The following is a 20,368-nucleotide window of genomic DNA, read 5'->3' as shown; positions in this document are numbered from 1 at the left end:
CATCCAAACAGAATTCGAGGCAAGGTCCAGGCTGGCAAGAACTCTAAACACGATGGTTATGACAGAAGTAGCGGCCCTTTCCTATGCATCGGAACCGCTCTTCAAGCTTTTGACTTAATCACAGACTTATACAGTCCAATCGGACTTGTATGAGTTTGTGGTTGCGAGAGTCAACTGCAGGAAGCATGTCCTCCAGGAAGCAACTATTCGGCATGAGCCAAATAAGTTGCTTTCCTCCAATATCTGGGGGGCGGACCTCTTCCTGGAGTCAGTGGTTAAAGAGGTCCAGAACGAGGCTACGAGACTCAACCAGAGTCTCAAAGATCGTTGGGGCCTCTCCGCTAAGAGAAAGCAGGACTCGTCTGCTTCAGGTAAGAAACTGAAAAAGTCGAAGAGGTTTCAACCCTATCAAAAGAAACCTCAACACTTTGTTCAGGCAGTCTCAGCTGTCCCAGTCACCCAACCAGGACAAGCTGCCACAACGAAGAGCCAAACTCAACCTATCCTCCTGATCTCACCTCGGGCTCAGCCATCCACCTCTTATGCTGTCTCCCCGGCGTTCAACCAAGTGTATGAAGGCTAGGCTTTTCAGCACTTCAACCGGTTTGCCAGGGGAAGTAGAGCCAGAGGAACGTTTCGTCAGAGAGGATCAGGCAGAGTTATCAACAGAGGAAAACACTTCCGTGGAGGCCGTGGAGCTCACCCAGCACAGCAGCAGTGAGATCCCCAAGGTAGGAGGGAGGCTGTTCCTCTTCTGGCATCGGTGGGGGTTCAGCAAATGGGCACAAAGTATTGTGTCAAAAGGTCTGGGTTGGAGTTGGATCAAGGGGCCCCCTCCACCCAGACCATTCCTTCAACTTCCATCGAAGGAATTGACAGATTATGCGGAGGAACTCCTTCAGAAAGGAGCAATATCGAGAGTCAAGCATTTAAAATTTCAAGGTCACTTGTTCAGCGTGCCAAAGAAAGGCTCATTAAAAAGAAGAGTAATCTTAGACTTGTCCCAGTTAAACTTATCCATTCGCTGCGACAAGTTCAAAATGCTGACCATCTCGCAGGTACGGACCTTACTTCCCCGTGGGGCCGTCACCACCTCTATCGATCTTACAGACACATACTATCATATCCCAATAGCGAGACACTTTCGCCCTTACCTAGGCCTCAAGCTAGGGGACCAGGCATTCTCATTCAAAGTGATGCCCTTCGGGCTGAACGTAGCTCCCAGGGTATTCACGAAATTAGCGGAAGTAGTCGTTCAACAACTGAGGTCGCAAGGGATAATGGTAGTAGCATACCTCGATCTGGGCGCCAACCGTCGAGGAATGCCGAAAAGCCACAAAGAAAGTAATTCAGTTCCTGGAATATCTGGGGTTCCAGATAAACAAGGGAAAATCAAGACTCACTCTGGAGTCCCGATTTCAATGGCTAGGCATCCAATGGGATTTATCCTCTCACAATCTGTCAATTCCAATAGCCAAGAGGAAGGAAATAATGAAGTCAGTAAAGCAATTTCCAAAGTACAAATATGCTTCAAGGAGAAACCAGGAAAGGATCCTAGGTTCTCTTCAGTTTGCTTCAGTGACAAACATCTTGATGAAAGCGAACTGAAAGACATAAACCGGATCTGGCGCTCAAGAGCAAATGTCAGATCTCGGGACCAGTTGTCAGCAATCCCGCAAATCCTTCGGAACCGTCTGCATCCTTGGACACAGATGAAGAATCTGTCCATGTCGGTATCTCTTCACTATCCTCCCCCGGTAATAACTATCCACACAGACACGCCATTAAGCGGCTGGGGAGGGTATTCTCAGTTCAAGAAGGTTCAGGGAACTTGGTCACCACAGTTCCGCCAGCTTCACATAAACGTATTGGAAGCCATGGCAGTGTTCCTGACCCTAAAGAGGCTCCTTCCACCAAAGAACTCTCATGTAAAATTGGTTCTGGACAGCGCAGTAGTAGTACACTGCATCAACAGGGGAGGTTCCAAATCAAGACATCTAAACCATTTCATGATAGCCATCTTTTCCCTGGCGGACAAGTACAAATGGCACCTCTCCTCCACCCACCTGGCAGGAGTAAGGAATGTGATAGCAGATGCTCTATCCCGGTCAGTTCCCTTGGAGTCAGAATGGTCTCTGGACAACAGTTCGTTTCAATGGATACGCCGGAGTGTCCCAGGTCTCCAAGTCGATCTCTTCGCTTCTCAAGCGAACCACAAGCTTCCATGCTATGTGGCTCCCAACCTGGACCCTCTGGCATATGCCACAGACGCTCTAGAGGTCCATAGACTGGAACCAGTGCAAGAAGGTTTACATCTTTCCTCCAGTGAATCTTCTTCTGAAAGTTCTGAACAAACTCAGGACTTTCAAGGGACAAGTGGCACTAGTAGCACCGGACTGGCCGAAGAGCAATTGGTATCCCCTGCTTCTGGAATTGGGTCTTCGCCCCCAATGGATTCCCAATCCCAGACTCTCAGGAATTCTCAAAGCCCTAACTTTATGGACTTCATGAAATTTGCGGCTAAAAAAGATGCAGGTATAGATCCCCAGAATATCCTTTTCCTGGAATCAGATAAAAGGGATTCAACTTTGAGGCAGTATGACGCTGCAGTTAAGAAGTTGGCATCTTTCCTGAAGGAATCAAACATCAAAATCATGACTATCAATTCAGCTATATCCTTTTTTAGGTCCTTGTTTGAAAAAGGGTTAGCAGCTAGCACTATTACTACAAATAAATCAGCCTTGAAGAAGATCTTTCAAATGGGTTTTAACATAGACTTAACAGATCCCTATTTTTCGTCTATTCCCAAGGCTTGTGCTAGACTTAGACCTTCTGTAAGGCCTACTTCTGTGTCATGGTTTTTGAATGATGTTCTCAAATTGGCTTCAGGTACTGACAACTCAACTTGTTCGTTTATAATGCTCTTAAGAAAAACATTATTTTTGCTAAGCCTGGCTTCAGGAGCTAGAATTTCAGAATCGTCGGCTCTGTCCAGAGATACGGGATACATAGAATTTCTCCCCTCAGGAGAAGTTCTACTCTCCCCGGATTGCAGCTTTTTAGCTAAAAATGAGGATCCTTTATTGAGGTGGGAACCTTGGAAAGTCATTCCTCTTCCTCAAGACCCTTCTCTTTGTCCAGTAATGACCTTACGAGCCTTTCAGTCTAGGACATCCTCCTCCTCTTCGGGTCCCCTCTTTAGGAGAGAAAAGGGTGGCACTTCATCAATTAAAGGCATAAGACAACAGATCCTCTACTTTATTAAACAAGCAAACCCTGAATCTTTCCCTAAAGCAAATGATGTCAGGGCAGTAGCCACCTCAATTAACTATTTCCAGCACATGAATTTTGATGAATTGAAAAAGTATACTGGATGGAAATCGCCGACAGTGTTTAAGCGACACTATTTAAAGTCCCTAGAATCTCTAAAATTTTCAGCAGTGGCAGCGGGAAACATAGTTTCTCCTGACTCTGCCCAGTAGTTATAGTTGAAGATCCAGATCTCCTTTCTGCCTGCCTCATTTAACATTTCGTCCATCCTACCGTACTGCTCTACACTTTGCCTTTAGCCTTAGCTGCTTATCTGAATGGCTTAGTGGTGTGTCCCTTATTTTTTTGCTAGGGTCACCCACAATTTTTGTATATATATAAGCTTAACGAGTGTGGTTACCTTATTTTTATGCTAGGGTCCCACACTCTCATCTTACAATGGTTTGATGCTTTGTGATTTTTCAATATTTGTTTATGTGAAATCTATTGAGTGTGTTCCCTTATTGTATTATTAAGATTACACACTATCATATAATAATATTTTGATGCTTGGTAATATTTTGTGTATTTTTTAAAATAATTTTTTACATGTTTGTAAGAAACAATTACTATGATTTACCTCACATTTAGAGATTAAGTGGATATGATTACTTGTAAATTTATATATAATTTCACAAGTTCCCTTGGATGTTATTATTTTGTATACATACCTTTTTCTCTAAATTATAGTATTGTAGATTTAATTTTTGGTTTTATTGAGACCCTCTTGTATTTTCTTCAATGTTGTGATATTTCTCTGGTACTATTTCACGCAGCGACACGAACTGAGCCCAGAAAAAGGATTTTGACGTAGGAAAAAAATATTTCTGGGCGATGGGTTCGTGTCGCTCAGTGAAATCCCACCACTGCCCTGCCCTGCCGCCCAAGATTGCCTGCTAACTTCAGGATGGCCACCAGAGGCGCGGTGGTCGGCGTGGCGTGGGGTGTAGTGGTAGTAGTTGCCGCCTCGACCTGTGGATCGGCTCTCTCGTTTGGGAATTTTGATATAGGAGAATTCTAAATGGCAAGAAGTTCGTGGTAGTGGTCTCACTCGCCCCAGTTACCATACCGACACCCTTCTTTTATTTTGGGTGAGCGAGTCAGTTATACTGACATCTTCTTTGATTTGTTTTTTCTCTGGTATTTGTTAGCTCATTTACCTTAGAAATAATAAACTAAAGGATATTTCACTGGGCGACACGAACCCATCGCCCAGAAATAGATTTTTCCTAGGTCAAAATCCTTTTTTCATATTGAAATAAATTTTTGAACATACTTACCTGGTAGTTATATATATAATTTAATTCCCACCATCCTCCCCTCTAGAGACTAGGGGCATGGAAGATCTGAGGAATAGTTGGAATGGTTCCAGGTACCTGGATGGAGGGCGCACAGGTGGTACACCTGACTACCCAATCGACGATTGCCACGAGTTTTGAATTCTGCCGTGATGTCACAGGCTATATAGTATATATAACTACCAGGTAAGTATGTTCAAAAATTTATTTTGATATGAAAATATCATTTTTTGTTTATAGGGGGTCTAAGTATTCGCGGCTTCTAGTTATTCAGTGGGTGGCTCATGTACAGATCCCCTGCAAATACGGGTGGTCCACTGTAATCTGATAAACAAACTAAACTTAAAGGGTGCTGAAATGAACATCAGATGGTTTCCTTTCTTATCTTGCCAGCACAACATCTTTGTAGTTCATACGCGAACAAACCTTTGGTCTTAACAATAGGATCATTTCTAGCGCCTAGCTGGGACTGGTTAAAACGCAGATGAAAGCAAGGAATCTTGTGATATCTGGCAACACATGAGTAAATTGGGTGAATAGTGGTCAAAGACCATGCACTTACGCCACCGCATCAGTCTTTTTCTTAACTGTCTGGGCGAGAGTTGTGGTTGACCTCTCTCGGCCTTTACCCAGGACCTCCCCCCTCCTCCTGGCCTCGTCTTTGTGGGTAGCCAGGTCAGCCATCTTGTATTGCTCTGCCAGTGACTGCTGCCGCTTCTTCGAGTTGGAGGGAAGCCATGGCGTCAGCCCCATTAATAGCATCACAGGATCAGTTGTTTTGTATTCCTCTGCCAGTGGAGTCTGCTTCCCCTTCGGACTGAGGGGAAGCTGTGACATCATCACCACTTGTGACGTCACTTCCATCGATGACGTCACTCCCAGTCATCTCCTCTGCACTGCCTCTCTCAGCCGTGACGTCATCTCTGCCACCCAGTTTGCTGTATCTCCCTTCCATGCCATCGGAGTCTTTTCTTGATGATCCGTCTGAGGCTTTATGCCAGGCGGTGCTTAAGAGGTTGGACTATGTTTTGGATGATAAGTTGGCTGTCTTTTCAACTGGGAGGACTGGAAGGAAACGTGTTGCATCATATCCGCCTCTTGCAAAGAGATCGCATAAGGAACCAGTGCTGTCTTCCTCTCCTTCTTCCCCCTCTACGCCACGTCGGTTTATCAAGCTTTGGAAGGCTAAGGACTTTGCTCTTTCTTCGCCTACGAGGGAGGAACAACGCGGCTGTGTTCTCGAAAGTGTTGGTGTTTCGGAGAGTGTTAATGTATCTTCCCTTGTGCAATCTTCAGTAGCTGCTTTGTCCTCTGAGGCTTTATGCCAGGCGGTGCTTAAGAGGTTGGACTGTTATGGATAATAAGTTGACTGCCTTGTTGGTTGGGAGGACTGGAAGGAAACGTGTTGCATTGTCCCTGCCTCCTGCGAAGAGATCGTGTAAGGAACCAGTGCTATCTTCCCTCATCGCGTAAGGAACCAGTGCTATCTTCCTCTCCTTCCCCCTCTACGCCACGTCGGCATATCAAGCATTGGAAGGCTAAGAACTTTGCTCTTTCTTCGGTCTCTGTTACCGGAGCAGGAGGAGGGAGACGCAAGAGTTTTTGTCTTCCTTTCCAGAAGTTGTCGATCTCATTCGTGGGTTCAACAATTTGGAAAGTAAGACTTAGGCTTGGTCATCTTACACCCCTTCTTGCCTGTAAGCCTTGCTGGGAGCTGTGCAGAATCCCAAATCATCTTTTCAGCTTCCCTTGTTGGGGCACGTCTAGTCAGTCTTGCATAAGGTTATTGCCTCTGTTTTAGACCAGGACGGTTCGCTTCACTGTAGGGGCTCTGCCAAGCTACTACCCCCGCCTCTCACAGACATAGGAAGTATTATGCTACAAACTCTGAGTTTTTGATGTCGTGTCATCTTAACCAGGATGTCATTTACCTGTAGCTGGGATTGACTTAGGAGCAGGTGAGGTCAGTGGCTCCATCCTTGTCTCCACAGGATGCCTCAGCATTAGAATCTTTGGTAGCCTCCATGTTGCAGACGGTTTCTTGGCTGGACTTCTGGTCTATGATCATTGCCAAGATAGCTTCTGACAGGTCCCCAGAAGGGTTGGTGAGTGCATCCTCACTTGCCAGTCTAATGCAGTTCGGAGGCAAGGTGTTTTCGTATATGGCTCACCTCAGTGTTAATTTATGGGCTAACCTTCTCCTGATTAGAAGAGACGCGGCTTTATCTAGGATGGAGAGATCAGTTGACACAGTCCTTGCTGGCATTGAGAAATGGGGATATGTTGAGTCCCAATTTTTGTTCCCTATAAGCGAGCTGGAAAATGTGATAGACTGGTGTTGGGGCAACACCAAAGACAGACTGGTGCACTAGGCCGTGTCTAAGTCGGAGATGTCTGGCTCCTCCTCCTCCTCCCCCTGTCCAGCAGCAGTCAAGAAGATTGTCGCCTGATAGGCCGTGGAGGAGTTTGATTTCGGCAGGGCCTTCCCATTCGACTCAGCCTAGGTCAGAGGACCAACATCCCTTTTGCGCTTGGTCCTTTAAGCCAAGAAGGGGCCCAAGGGGCAGAGGTAAAGGGGGCTGTCGGTAGATTAGACATCTCTCCCTCTTCTGCGTCACGGGTAGGGGGGTGCCTGGTGGGCCATTGGGCCAAGTGGCAGAGTTATGGGGTGGAGAAGTGGGTGGTAGATATCCTTCAGGTGGGGTACCTGCTGCCATTTGACTTCTCTCCTCCTCTGTTGGACAAGCCATAGCTCAGGAAGGCACATCCTCCAGGTTCTCCGAAGTTCTAGGCTCTTCGGGAGGAAGTGCAGAAGATGCTGGACAAGGATGCGATAGAGGAAGTGGTGCATCCGTCTCCGGGGTTTTACAGTCACATCTTGTTACCCAAGGCGTTGGGAGGTTGGAGACCTGTGATCAACTTATCCATCTTGAATCACTTCATCAGGAAGACATGGTTCAGTGTTGGCAGCAGTGAGAGAAGGCGACTTCATGCTGTCGATAGACTTAAGGGACACATACTTCCAAATTCCTTTTCATCCGACGTCCAGGAAGTTCCTTGGCTTCTCTTACAAGGACAAGGTCTTCGAGTTCAAAGTCCTTTGCTTCGGGCTGACAACAACCCCTCAAGTGTTCACAACGGTCTTCTCTCTTGTATCAAGTTGGGCCCATGCTCAGGGGTTCCATTTGCTGAGGCATCTTGTCGATTGGTTGGTCTTGGCAGTTTCCAGGGAAAAACTGCTGCAGGACATGGATTGTCTACTTTGGTTCTGTCTGGAACTGGACATCTTAGTCAACCAGGAAAAGTTGAACCTCGTACCCAGTCAAAGGATTCTCTACCTGGGCGTGGTCATCGATACGTCAATTGCAAAAGTTTTTTGTTCAGATCAGGTTTGGAGAAGTTGCGAGGGGTGGCGCATCAGTCAGCTCATCAGTGGCAGGTTCTTCTGGGAGTGTTGTCTTCCCTGGAGAAGCTGGTCCCTCATGGGTGTCTTCATCTTCGGTCTCTGCAATGGAGCATGGAAGAATTCTGGTCTACGGCGGGAACTCACCCTTGTTAAAGGTTCCTCTGTCTCTGGAAGTGAGAGAAGACCTTTGTTTGTGGTTGAATGACTGGAATCTTTCGAAGGGTGTCCTTCTGCGTTCTCTTCCTCCGGACTTCCTTCTGTTATCAGACGCCTCTCTCGCAGGTTGGGGGCCCCATTTAGGTGGCCTCATTGCATCAGGCGTTTGGAGTTTGGAAGACAAACAGCTACATATCAATGTCTTGGAGTTGAAGGCAGCCTTCCTGGGTCTGAAGGAGTTTCGGGAGAAGGTAGAGGGTTCATTCTGTTGTTTTTATGTCGGACAACACCACGGTGGTTGCCTATGTGAACAAGCAGGGAGGGTTGTCTTGTCAACTTCACGCCTTGACCATCGAGGTTCACCAGTGGGCAGTCAGCAATTCGGTAGAGCTCTCAGCCAGGTATATCCCAGGCAAACAAAATGTGGGCACGGACAAACTCAGTCATCTGGATCAGATCCTAGGCGAAGAGTGGTCCCTTCATCAAGTGGTAGCAGACAAGCTCTTCCAGGTTTGGGGGAGACCCATGCTGCACCTTTTTGTGACTCGCTTCAACAGGAAGCTGGAGATATTCTGTTCAGTGGTCCCAGATCCTTTAGCGTTAGCAGAGAACACATTCCAACATCCCTGGGAAAACCTGGAGGTGTATGCCTTCCCTCTGTTTTGTTTGATCTGTTAAGTTCTGAACAGGCTAATAAGTTCACAGGGTCTCAGGATGACTTTGGTAGCCCCTCTGTGGCCTCAGGTGGAATGGTTCCCAGATCTGCTGTCGTTGTTGTCAGAGGTTCCGAGGGAAATTCCCCCTTGGCAGCATCTCCTGTGTCAGCTTCATGCGGAAAGGTTCCACCAGTCAGTAGAATCCCTGTCTCTTCACGGTTGGAGGCAGTCAAGTATCTCCTCCGAGTGAGAGGCTTTTCTCAGAGAACAGCAGTCTCAGAAAGTCGACCTCTGCGGTTTATTAGGGCAATGGGCGATCTATTGTGATTAGTGTCGTAAGTGGGGTTTTTCTCCACTCGTAACCTCTATTCAGCGAATAGTAGACTTCTTAACCTTCCTCAGAGACGAGAAACGTTTGTTCATTTCTGCCATTAGAGGATACAGGGCGGCCCTGAGTTTGGTGTTATGCCGTAAAGGTATCGACATCTCCTTGTCCGGGGAACTTTCTTTGCTAGCTTAGGGGTTTGAGCAGTCGAGTTCTTCTAGGGAGCTCAAGCCTCCGACGTAGGATGTTTCCTTGGTTCTCAAGAGCTTCACTAAGAGTCCATATGAAATATTTTCATATAAATAACGATAAATAGAAAAAATTTGACCCTTGGTCAACTTTAACTCGACCGAAATGGTCGAAAACTGCAATTGTAAGCTACAACACTTACAGTCTAGTAATATTCAATCAATTACCTTCATTTTGCAACAAACTGGAAGTCTCTAGCACAATATTTTGATTTATGGTGAATTTTTGAGAACAGCTTTTTTTTACGTCCGCGCATTACAAATTCATGCATCATATTGTGATAATATTTTCTTGTGTTGCTTTGATCATTTTACAATTTGTTAAATACCAAAATCATCACAATTTAGTGTACAATACAACAACAAAATACTTAACTCATTAGCTTTAACCGTTTTGCTCACAGCACGATTTGTATATAATTATATATGAATTTTTTTTGCGCTGTCATATATTCCAATGTTTATATGTGATAATGATATTTTTTTTAATTTCTGATGGTTGCATACCAAACTTCAGGCAATGACAAAAAAGGAGCCAAAAATGAACTCTTAATCTTGAAAATTAAGCGTGCTGTGATTTAAGAAAAAAAAAATTTTCCGCTTCGGCGCTCACTTGTGAACGCCGCCGGCATACGGAAGACACTTTCAGAAATACCGGCTCGGTGTTTAAGGGTTAATGCTTTGGCTGTATTAAAAACTATGTAAACTGCATTTTTATTACATTTTTCATCAAAAAACCTTCAAATATTGATTACTATTTTGCATTTTTGGAGTCATATATCTTCCATTAGATTGGTGTTGTAATCACCGTAACCTTGGAACATGTGTCGTAAACCTGGAAATAATCTCTGGAGAATATAATTGAAAAGTGCTGTAACCCCGGAATGTCGTAAGCCGAACCTGTCGTAAGCCGAACCTGTCGTAAGCCGAACCTGTCGTAAGCCGAGGACTGCCTGTGAGAAGGATGTGGGATATGCCAGTGGACATTGTACCCATACGCATAGGAACACTAGGCACAATCCCAAGATCCCTGAAAAGGAACCTGGAAAGACTAGATGCTGAAGTAATGCCAGGTCTTGCAGAACACTGTGCTATTAGAAACAGCATGCATAGTAAGAAAAGTGATGGACTGCTAAGGAGGCAGGATGCAACCTGGAACCCCACACTGTAAAAACCATGCAGACGAATAGGATGACTGTGAAAGACTAAAAAAATAAAATAATAATAATACTATACCTGTAATAATAATGATGATGGTGGTGATGATTCAGGGCAATGAAACTTATGTATGAACTGCAGGATTTCTTATGCAGCCCACAGAAGAATGCTAAGGCATAATTCTATTAATATTTTTTCTGAAGGCTACCATAACTAAGAGGAAGCATGCTGTATCACATTAGAAATGTTTTATCATTTATACCATGCAACCAAAAATAAAAAAGTCAATATTTAACAGCTTAGATATTGAGAACTGAAGATAACTCTTACATTAACTGGTGAATAGCAAGAGTAAATAACAAATACTGGTAAGGACTAAGCAAGGTAAAGAAGTTTGCTGTACACAACTCATTTCAGAACAGATGGAAAGACATGAACCACAAATGACAAAACTGAAAAAATGAGTTCACACAGTAGGACAGTGTAGATATAGTAAGTCACCAGCCTAAGAGCAAAGGGCATTCAGTAGTAATAGGCTCAATAAACAAGAGCATATTTGAAAGACTAAAGTACCTAACAAACTAATGAAAGAATTAATTGAGTGGCAGAGCACAGTAGCTGGGGAAGCATTGCAGTACAACCATCTTGGGGAAAACATGTTTCCTCACTGGACAGTGGAATGTGACTTGGATAAGATTTGTTAAGTTATATGATGGTTCTTTTCATACAGAGTAAGGCTATTTCAAATTAATGAGTTTATAAGAATAGATTAAAGTATAAGGGGATAAGCCACTGGGAAGCTAAATCCCAGGAAGATGACACATGTATTTCAGGGAGGCACATGAAAGTGTGTTGGTATATAAGTCGTCATAGGAGGATTAAACATGAGTATTGAGGGCATTTACACCTTACAGCACAAGTCAGTGTACAGGCAGTCCCTGGTTATCGGCGGACTTGGTTATCGGTGATCTGATTTTACGGCGCTTGTCTAGCACCATAAAATCAGCAATTTATGGTGCCACAATGGGACGAGTTCTGGTTATCGGTACCATAAGGGTGTGCATCCTTATGGCACGCCAAAAGGGTACTTATGGTGCCGATAACTGGTTAACAGCGCCGTAAGTCCCATTATCGTGCCATAAAGCACTGAGTTTCAGTTATTGGCAGTTTTCGCTTATCGGCACACCGCCGGGAATGGAACCTTTGCCGATAACTGGGGACTGCCTGTATCTGTGTTGGATGGAGGAAAGGCATTGATTAATGGGGTATGTACAATCTAGACAACTGTGGAAATTGGGGAAAGATAATAGTTGACCTGTGTCTGCCTCTTAATTTTACAGGTTTAGCAACAAATGTAGAACAAGCTAGCCTCGTATTCTTAAAAAATGATCTTGCAGACTTTCATTAACATTATCCGTTTAATGGGAATGTTGTTAATCCTCCAGTGGTGAGAAACTTCTCACCTTTCCATGGACTCAGTAGGGTGGAGTACAGTCTGTCTCACCTTACAACTTACGTAGCCTGGACACCATAAAACATCATCAAACTGTTTCAAGTAGTTTGGAGGATTTTGAAAGATAGATGGTACAAATAAGTGCCACATTGCATATCACTGAGATGCTGACAGTTCCAAAGTTATTTCCTCGGATTTTACTTTTTTATTTTTTTAATATGTTACAAGGAATTTGCAGTTTATGGCCATGAAGTTAACAGCTTGATTCAATTCTTATTTCTTGAATAGAAATATTTGGTAATGTTAACATTGAGACTTAAAAATGCTCAGGATTACAAAAAGATTTAGCAATTATTGTCGGTTTTCCTTCAATCTTGAGCAGTATTCCAAACCCGAATTTTCTTCTCTTTCTTTATTCAAGTCTTCATCTGAAGGACTTATGGATAGTCAACAGCCTTTGAACATTGGCAAACAGTACTTCTGTATATTGCTATCTGTTTCAGGTAACATCATCTGTAAAGGTCAGCCTCAGCATACCTCCAGGACAACAACAACACTTAGGTGGACCAATAAGTGCCCCAGGGGTGACTTTGGCTCAACCCCTTACACCAGGTGAGAGCAGTGCAGAAGAGGAAGAGGAAGATGAAGATGATGAAGGAGAAGAAGTAAAAGCCAGAGGTTAGTTATACCTTGATACATTATGAAGCTTTAGCATGTAAAATAATTGTCTTATCCTTAACTGTGCTGTTAGGGAATTGCTTGATGGTACAGGTTTTCAGCAGCCTATGTGATCATTCAAAATAATTTTCTCAAAGTTTTCATTAAAAAAAATTGGGCTGATGTAGGGTAATTGTTTTTGATAAAGGTAACAAGAACTGAGTACGTAAAGTAGTTATGCAGTGAAAATCTGTTCATGGAGGGTTTATACCTTCAGTTGCAAGGTCTCTTCAAGCTTGAAAGGAAAAGTTAAAGGGTTGTAAGTTAAGAATTCTGAAAACACACTATATTACTTTGACTTGACAAGCTTTTACTGGAAAATTTTCAAATTTTTTGTGTACTTTTCAGTCTTCAAGGAATGACAAATAAAACTCTCCTTTTTTTTAAGGGAATGTTGTGAATGTTGTACACCTCAGTTAACTTCCTTTTACTTTCTTTTACGTATGCTTGTCTGACGAACAGACAGGTGGATAAGTAGATAAGCAAAATTTGGAAATAAAGTATCAAATAGTAGTAAATATTATCAGCAATAATCAAAGTATTATATCTTTATGTGTAAGTTTATAAGGAAAAATAAATTCAGTATACTTGCTTACTAAGGATGAACAGTGTAATAATCAAAATAAGCAAACAAACTGAAGTGCATGGAGTGGAGAGATATCAACAACAACAAACCCGAGTTGTCAGTTTTTTCCAGAATATGAATACCATAGAGTTTCCTCAGAGTTTAATTCCATGGTGCAGGAGGAACAAAGGCATAGTGACAACATTAGATAGATATTACATATAGCCAATCTCAGAGAATATGGAAACAGTATAGCTTGATGTTTTTTGGTTCACCACCATAAACTATGTTTTTCATTAAAATAGCATCCATAATAAACCACAAAACACACACACACACACACACAAGAAATTAAGAAAGGAATCACAGGCTTAGCAAAAAAACTGGCATGGGAGGAGGAGAGCAAAAGGAAACATCCGCTCCCCAAGGCAGTTGAGGAAAGTCTAAATGCATCACAGGGTTCAAGCGTGGTCACTGACAAGCCTCCAGCTCATCTACACTTTAGATGCCAGATGCCACATTCCTTGTTTATACAAATTTTTATTGCTTTTAACCAGTTTCCAGCTGGGGCCAGAAGATTTATCATGTTAAGACTAAGGTTTGTTAGCTATGAAAAATACAAATTAATTAAAAATGTGTATTTTTTTTTATTCAAAACTCCTTGTACGTACTGTATAATAAGGGTGTGTCTGATGTGTTCTTGCATCCAATATGCTAGCAAATGTGGTATTGTATCTTTCTTTTCTATAAAGATGTTTACTTGTCTAACCCCTCTTTTGCATTTTTTAAAAATATAGTACTAGTGACTACATGGAGGGTGAAAATTTTTCACATAGTACTTCTTGTAGCTGAGTATATTGTTATAAGCTATTGATTTTGTACGACAGGTCTTGTTGGCCTTCGCAACTTAGGACTTACATGCTACATGAATTCTGCTTTACAAGCAATGAGCAACTCCATGCCATTAGCCCATTTTATGATAGAGTGTCCAGCTTTTTTAAGAACTGATAGGAAGACACCTGGGCTTGCTCGACCATTCCAACGGCTCATGCTTGAGATGTGGCACAGAAAGAGGCCAAGTTTTGTCACTCCTTCTGTACTTTACCATGGATTTAAACAGGTCAGTTGTGGTGTGTCTTTAATGGTTTTACATAGGATTTTTGTATATTCTGCTACTGTCAAATTGCTGCTTATTTGGTGACTTATAAGCTTAAGATTTTAGCAAAAGTTAATCGTATTAATTATTTGGTTTTTAGATGTACCCAATGTTCCGAGGATATACTCAGCAGGATTCTCAAGAATTTTTGCGCTATTTTATGGATCAACTGCATGAAGAACTTAGAGAACCTGTTCATACTTCACATGAAGACGAAGAAAGTGAAATGGAAGGTATGAATTCCTGTGTTTTAGACTTACAAATAAACTTTGTTTCATATCAAAGCCATCAATCATAGGCAACCCTCATCCGCAGTCTTGATATCCCCAAACAAATGAATTTGGTTGTCATGTAAAAAGCAGAAGAGTAGCTAAGATCATTTTCATGCATGTACTTTCATGACACATCAGTAGGTAGTAACTAACCTCTTCATTATTTCTTGTCTCAAAACTGTACACACATCAGTACAAGATTCTCCCCAAGCCTTGCTCCTGTAGTATGGAGACTGCTAACCCATTTAATTGTTTCTTAATTTATTCCTCTCAATTATTTTTATCACTGTCTAATCTAATTCTCTTTTCTCTCCTTTATTCCTGAAAAAGTGAGTTATCGAACAAGTAATTATTTCAAGGTTCTGTCTTGCCCTCATCATTTTAGTATTTCAGCATATTTTTAGGGTTTTTGTTGGTTACCTCTTGTTTGTGTGTAGTACTAATACTACTTTTCTTGTTTCTTAATATTGGTTTATTTTTTTAGCACAAGAGTTATTTTGTTTTGCCCAGATAGCTATTACAGCTGGTTCTGCTGCCTGTAATTTTTATCTGTAATTTGACTTGTTTTACAGCAATGTACGTCCTGTAACTCAGCTTATATTGTTATTTTGTGTTCTTTAGTGTTTGCAATCGGAGTAAGTTTTTGTGTTGTGGTCTTGTGAATATTCTGTTGTACACAAGTAAATTTTTGCTTATCATAAGAATGCCTTAGCAAAATTGACAAGGTGTTAACAGGTAAGATCTTTTGTATCTCATGTCATCACTGCAGGTGGGTTTTCACTGACTATATTTATGAGGACTGGTCTGCCAACCAATGTGGCTATTACAAGAACAGGGGGATGTACCAATCAAGGATGGCAAATTATTCTCATATACTGAGGTTTCCTTTTGTTTGCTCCTAAATCTTTTGTTTTCACAGTTAGCCAACAGACCATGTGCTTTTCTCAAGGTTAATGAGTACCAGTCTTCAAGTTATATACTGTACTATTGCTTGCTGTTCAGCTTGCTTGCTCAAAAGCTGTTTTGCCTGCTCTCCTCAATGACTGGACTGCCTCTTCAACACTGGCTACTTCCATAATTGCTTGCTAGTCCACTTTGCAGCTCATGATTTATTGATTCCAGTGTACAGAGCTGCTACTGCTTCAATGTTAGTAGTACTTATATTGAACTTGGCTCTGCTCAGCTGCAGCATATTTTTACTTCATTGTCTTGTCATCATTACCATGTTATTGCTTCAGCTTTGTATGCCTTTGTATCTGCTAGTCTTACTAATGAAGCTTCTGCCATTTCCCCTTATGGTTTTTACCTCTGTAGTTCTACCTGCTGTGCTGATTCCTTCCATTGTATCTACTTCATGGACGGTTACTCCTACAATACCTGCTGTTCTCATGCCTACAGCACCAGTGACAGCTTCTGTTGCTCCTGTTATTTCTGATATTTCTGTTGAGGCTCTTGCTTCTGTTAGGGTGACAGTCTCAACCACGTTTGTTCTCGGTATACTTCATGTTCTGGCAGTGGCTGCTGTGCCTCTTGTACCAAAATTATATTGGTTTCTGTTGCAACTTTTCTTCTTCTGCTTCATTCACTGATTTCTACCTGTGATTTCTGCAGATTCATTTAACCCTGCTGCTTCTGCCATGCTTCCTTAGTATTCTGCTTCAATGCCTGCACTGTTCCTGTGATAGCTACTACTCCCCTGATACTGATGACACTTTTTATTCCTGGTGTGCCTACTGCTGTTAACATTCCAGCATGAATTACTGGTTGACTGTCTTTCAGGTGTATGAGGTTTGTGCATTAGGTGGATGTTCTTTTGTTGAACTTACAAGGTTGAATCAGCAGATCAAAAAAGACATGTCTTCCTTTGGTTTAAAGAACCTTACCAGTACATTGTAAAATGCATTGTTTGTAGCCAAGCTGCTTGATCTTAGACAAAAGACTTGTTTTTGTACATGCAACTTCCCCGGCAGATATATACTTAGCTTATGTCTCTGACGTCCGACAGAAATTCGAATTTCGCGGCACACGCTGCAGGTAGGTCAGGTGATCTACCCCCCTGCCGCTGGGTGGCAGGAATAGGAACCGTTCCCGTTCTAGAACCAGATTTTCTCTGTCGCGGTAGTGTCAACATATGTTGTTGCTACCTCCTGACTTGATTTTCGTTTTTCATCGCCATCGATCTTCTGGGCTGTCTTTTGCAGGGAAGTACTGGGTCTTTGGTTCGGCATACGCTTTTATTAACTTTTTAATGAATTTGGCTTCGAAAATTTCGAAGAATATATGACGTGTAACTACCGAAATTTTCGGTAGACACTCACATAGTTTGCAAGAAAGGGAAATATTAATATTTATTCATTAATATGTGTAATAAGTGTTAGAATTGATTGAGGAAATATACTGACTTCCTACTTTAGGGAGTCAGTAAAGCATGTAACTAGATACGTTTCTTTTAAAAGTTTTTTAGAAACTCGTACTAACGAGCAATTAGAGTATTAACAGTACTAGTAGTGTTGCATCCTCATCACCTTCTTACTTCGCAGAAACTTCAAATTCATAATTGCAATTTGAAGACAAGGATTGTGGCTCAAAATGCGAGCTATTGAAAGGTAAGAAGTGATTACTAGTGTTCCCCATTGCAGTGGAGGGTGCGTCTGATCGGCTCTGTCTCGCTCCCAGGCCTAGACCTCTTTCAAGCTCCCAAGCCCAGGGGAGAAGGAATGTCGAAAGCCGTAAGGGGGTTTCAGAGAATCCCCACCGGTCAGGCGTCCCCTCGGCAGGTTCTGTAGAGCGTCCCAGACTGCCAAGGATAGCCATTGAAAAGGCATCCTTAAAAAAAGTGCGTCTCTTCATCTTACATCCGAAAAGACGAAGAATGTATATGTTTTGATGATCTAGCGCGTTCTCTGAAAACTAAGAGAACACTGAGCAAGAGCCAGCCAGGAACTTAGGAAGCCGCGTTCAGCAAGCTAGCGTGAGCCACGTTCCAACAGCCAGCAGCAAGCCGCGTTCCAGAAAAACAGACTAGCGCGAGCCGCGTTCCTACAACCAAACGCGAGCCGCGTTCTAGCAACTGAGCGCGAGCCGCGTTCTAGAAAATTTTTCTTGGCGCAAGGCGCCTTCAAAGAGACGAAGCGCCAGCCTGGCGCAAATTGCAACAGAAAAACAGACGGCTAGAGCAAGGAGCCTTATAGTACAGTGGCAATCAGAACGATCCTTCCATTGAACGTTTCCGGGCAAGAGGCTCTTTCTAAAAGGGGTCTAGTAGGCGCTCGGAACTATCAGGGCGCACGGGATCTTCCACACAAGCGAACGTTCCAGGAGCGAGTCTCCTTTCTAGCGTGCGGAACATTCCAGGCGCGCGGAACTATCCAGGCGCTAGGCGCAAGGAGCCAGGCGCCAGAATATTCCAAATCTTCTTAAGAGAGAGGGGTCAGTCGCGAGGCTCCTCTTTGAGTAATGCGGACACACTCCTTCATTCATGCTCTTCCCTCGTTATGAAGAGGCAAGCGCTTTGGGAGTTTTTCTTATAAGAATCTCATCGACGTTTGGGTATGATGGCGGATAGGAAATATCTACTTCCTTCCGTAAACCCTACAGACGAACAGGAATTCTGTCTCTTCCGCGATTTATGAGGAAATCACGAAGATTTAAAGAGTTCCTGGATTAACTTCCTTCCTTAAGGAGATATATATACTCTTTCTATCATTCTATTAACGAAAAGAACGAAGACAGTAAAAAATTTTCCTTTATCTGCCTCGGCAGGGAAAGAAGGTAGTAGAGTATCTGCTGTATGAGAATACGATACGGCAAATCACACATACCGTAGTTACTTCTTTGTAGAGCAACTCAATTATCAGTATCCTTCCAGGAATTTCCTAGAAGGACTACGCTTAAAGGGATTGTTAAGACAACACCTACTTAGCTTCTAGATTTATCGAAGTCTGTTTCGCTTAAATATGCATTAATAAGAACTTCCTGAAGTTCGATAATAATTTTATAAGATTCCTTTATTTAATGGAGTAGCTGGCAACTCTGGAAGAGTAAGGCCAGACGGCTAACGGAGACTGCTATCGCGCCTTAGAGTCAGAGACCAACGCAGTAAAATGTAGGTGTCTGTCATGAGTGGGTTGGTTTTTACATGTCCTCTCCTCCCCCTGCGGGATGGAATAACTAACCGTGTCTCTCCCCTACAATCGCGGTTTTAGCCTCGGATTGAGGGGATAGTTAAGCAAACATAAATAAAATATTGTCTGCCTTTTGCTAAGAAGCTTTCAATAAGAAAGATATTACAACCTTTCAATGCTGTTTACCGTAGGTAACATTATTAAAGGATTCTAAAGCAGCGGAACTCTATATTATATGATGCTCTCATGCTTACGAAAGCATGGCTTATTAGAGTACATGCTTAGTGAGAAGATGAATGTAGTAGAAGGGAATTCACTTTAAGACTACGGTATGGCCAAGTCTTATGCGCATACCGAGGTTAACTACAGAATTCCTAGTATCCTTACAAAGGTTTCCTAGATTAATGCTGTTTACCACAATGTGACAGTATTATAAAGGAGTCTAATACGGCAGAGCACGAAATAATATAATTCTCTCATCCTTTCGAGAAACGCACACAACCTTTTTAGAATCGGATATTGCTCAAGAGAAGATGGGTGAGTCGGATGGGAAACATTCTCTTAGTGGCAGAAGTTGTTTCCTACTAAGAACGGAATTAACACGTGAAGGATGTCGGGTACCATAAGGGCACAGATGTTCTGGCACATAACCTTAAAAGAACTAGAAGGAAGCGCCAGCCTGGCGCAAAGCGTCAGAAGCGCCAGCCTGGCGCAATGCGCCATTAGTACCATCCAAGATATTTTCTCGTTTTAGCGAGTTATTAACCTAAAAGTCCAGTAGTGGTTGGTTTGGTGTTTGCTTCTCACCTCGGTGGTCGCGGGTTCGATTCTCGGCCATTCCATTGAGGAGTGAGAGATGTGGATTTCTGGTGATAGAAGTTCACTCTCGACGTGGTTCGGAAGTCACGTAAAAACACCATACAAACAAACAAACAAACCAGTAGCCTCTCGGAGGCTCGGTAACGGCAAGATTCGTTCCTGATTTCGTTACCCATTTAATCGGAAAGGGGTCGCTTACAAGGAATGATGAAATGATTTTTTTTTTAATCACTTAGACCAATTCCACGACTCTCTCATATCGCAAAGAGCATCGAGAATCTCTTTTTTCGCCCCTGTTCGCGTTAACAAAAGAGAACCTATTTGGGAACAGACACGGAACGTAACGATCCTTAAAGGTTCGATGCAAGATTTTGCATGTCCGTGAGAACCTTCTCGATCGAAGATAATAACTGTTAACGTATGTCTAACATTTATTGAAAAGAGTTTTGAGAACCTGCGGAAAGTCTTCATAGATCTCTTCGCAAGGTAGAAGACGAACAGGCTTCCTATAGACTGCTTCCTTCCTCGAACCAAGAGAGGTATCAATATACGACATCTTTAATTTAAAGAAGGGGAATAAACTTTAGTCTTTTTTTCCCCTAGTTATAAATTCTTAACAGATATTAAGATAAATGGGCGTCAAAGGAAGAGAGGATGAATGCCTCATTTTGGCCTTAGAGAGGTTGGATTCACAGAAGTCACGTTC

The 20,368-nt window shown here is 42.7% G+C and overlaps 2 protein-coding genes across 6 annotated transcripts in view; one reads left to right on the top strand and one right to left on the bottom strand.

Annotated features, from left to right (window-relative positions):
• LOC135198771 (sushi, von Willebrand factor type A, EGF and pentraxin domain-containing protein 1-like) overlaps nucleotides 1-20,368 on the bottom strand; it is an 810,178-nt gene that overhangs the window by 171,947 nt on the left and 617,863 nt on the right. The window lies entirely within an intron of this gene.
• LOC135198846 (ubiquitin carboxyl-terminal hydrolase 20-like) overlaps nucleotides 1-20,368 on the top strand; it is a gene marked incomplete at its 5' end in the record, with an annotated part of 136,553 nt that overhangs the window by 12,231 nt on the left and 103,954 nt on the right. Inside the window, 3 exons of the mRNA XM_064226817.1 lie at nucleotides 12,513-12,687; nucleotides 14,179-14,411; nucleotides 14,548-14,680. Coding sequence (XP_064082887.1) covers nucleotides 12,513-12,687; nucleotides 14,179-14,411; nucleotides 14,548-14,680 — 541 coding nt within the window. The remainder of the gene's footprint in view (nucleotides 1-12,512; nucleotides 12,688-14,178; nucleotides 14,412-14,547; nucleotides 14,681-20,368) is intronic.

This window comes from Macrobrachium nipponense, chromosome 22 (genome assembly GCF_015104395.2).
Source record: "Macrobrachium nipponense isolate FS-2020 chromosome 22, ASM1510439v2, whole genome shotgun sequence".
Lineage (NCBI taxonomy): Eukaryota > Metazoa > Arthropoda > Malacostraca > Decapoda > Palaemonidae > Macrobrachium > Macrobrachium nipponense.
This window is presented reverse-complemented; position numbering and strand designations above follow the sequence as displayed.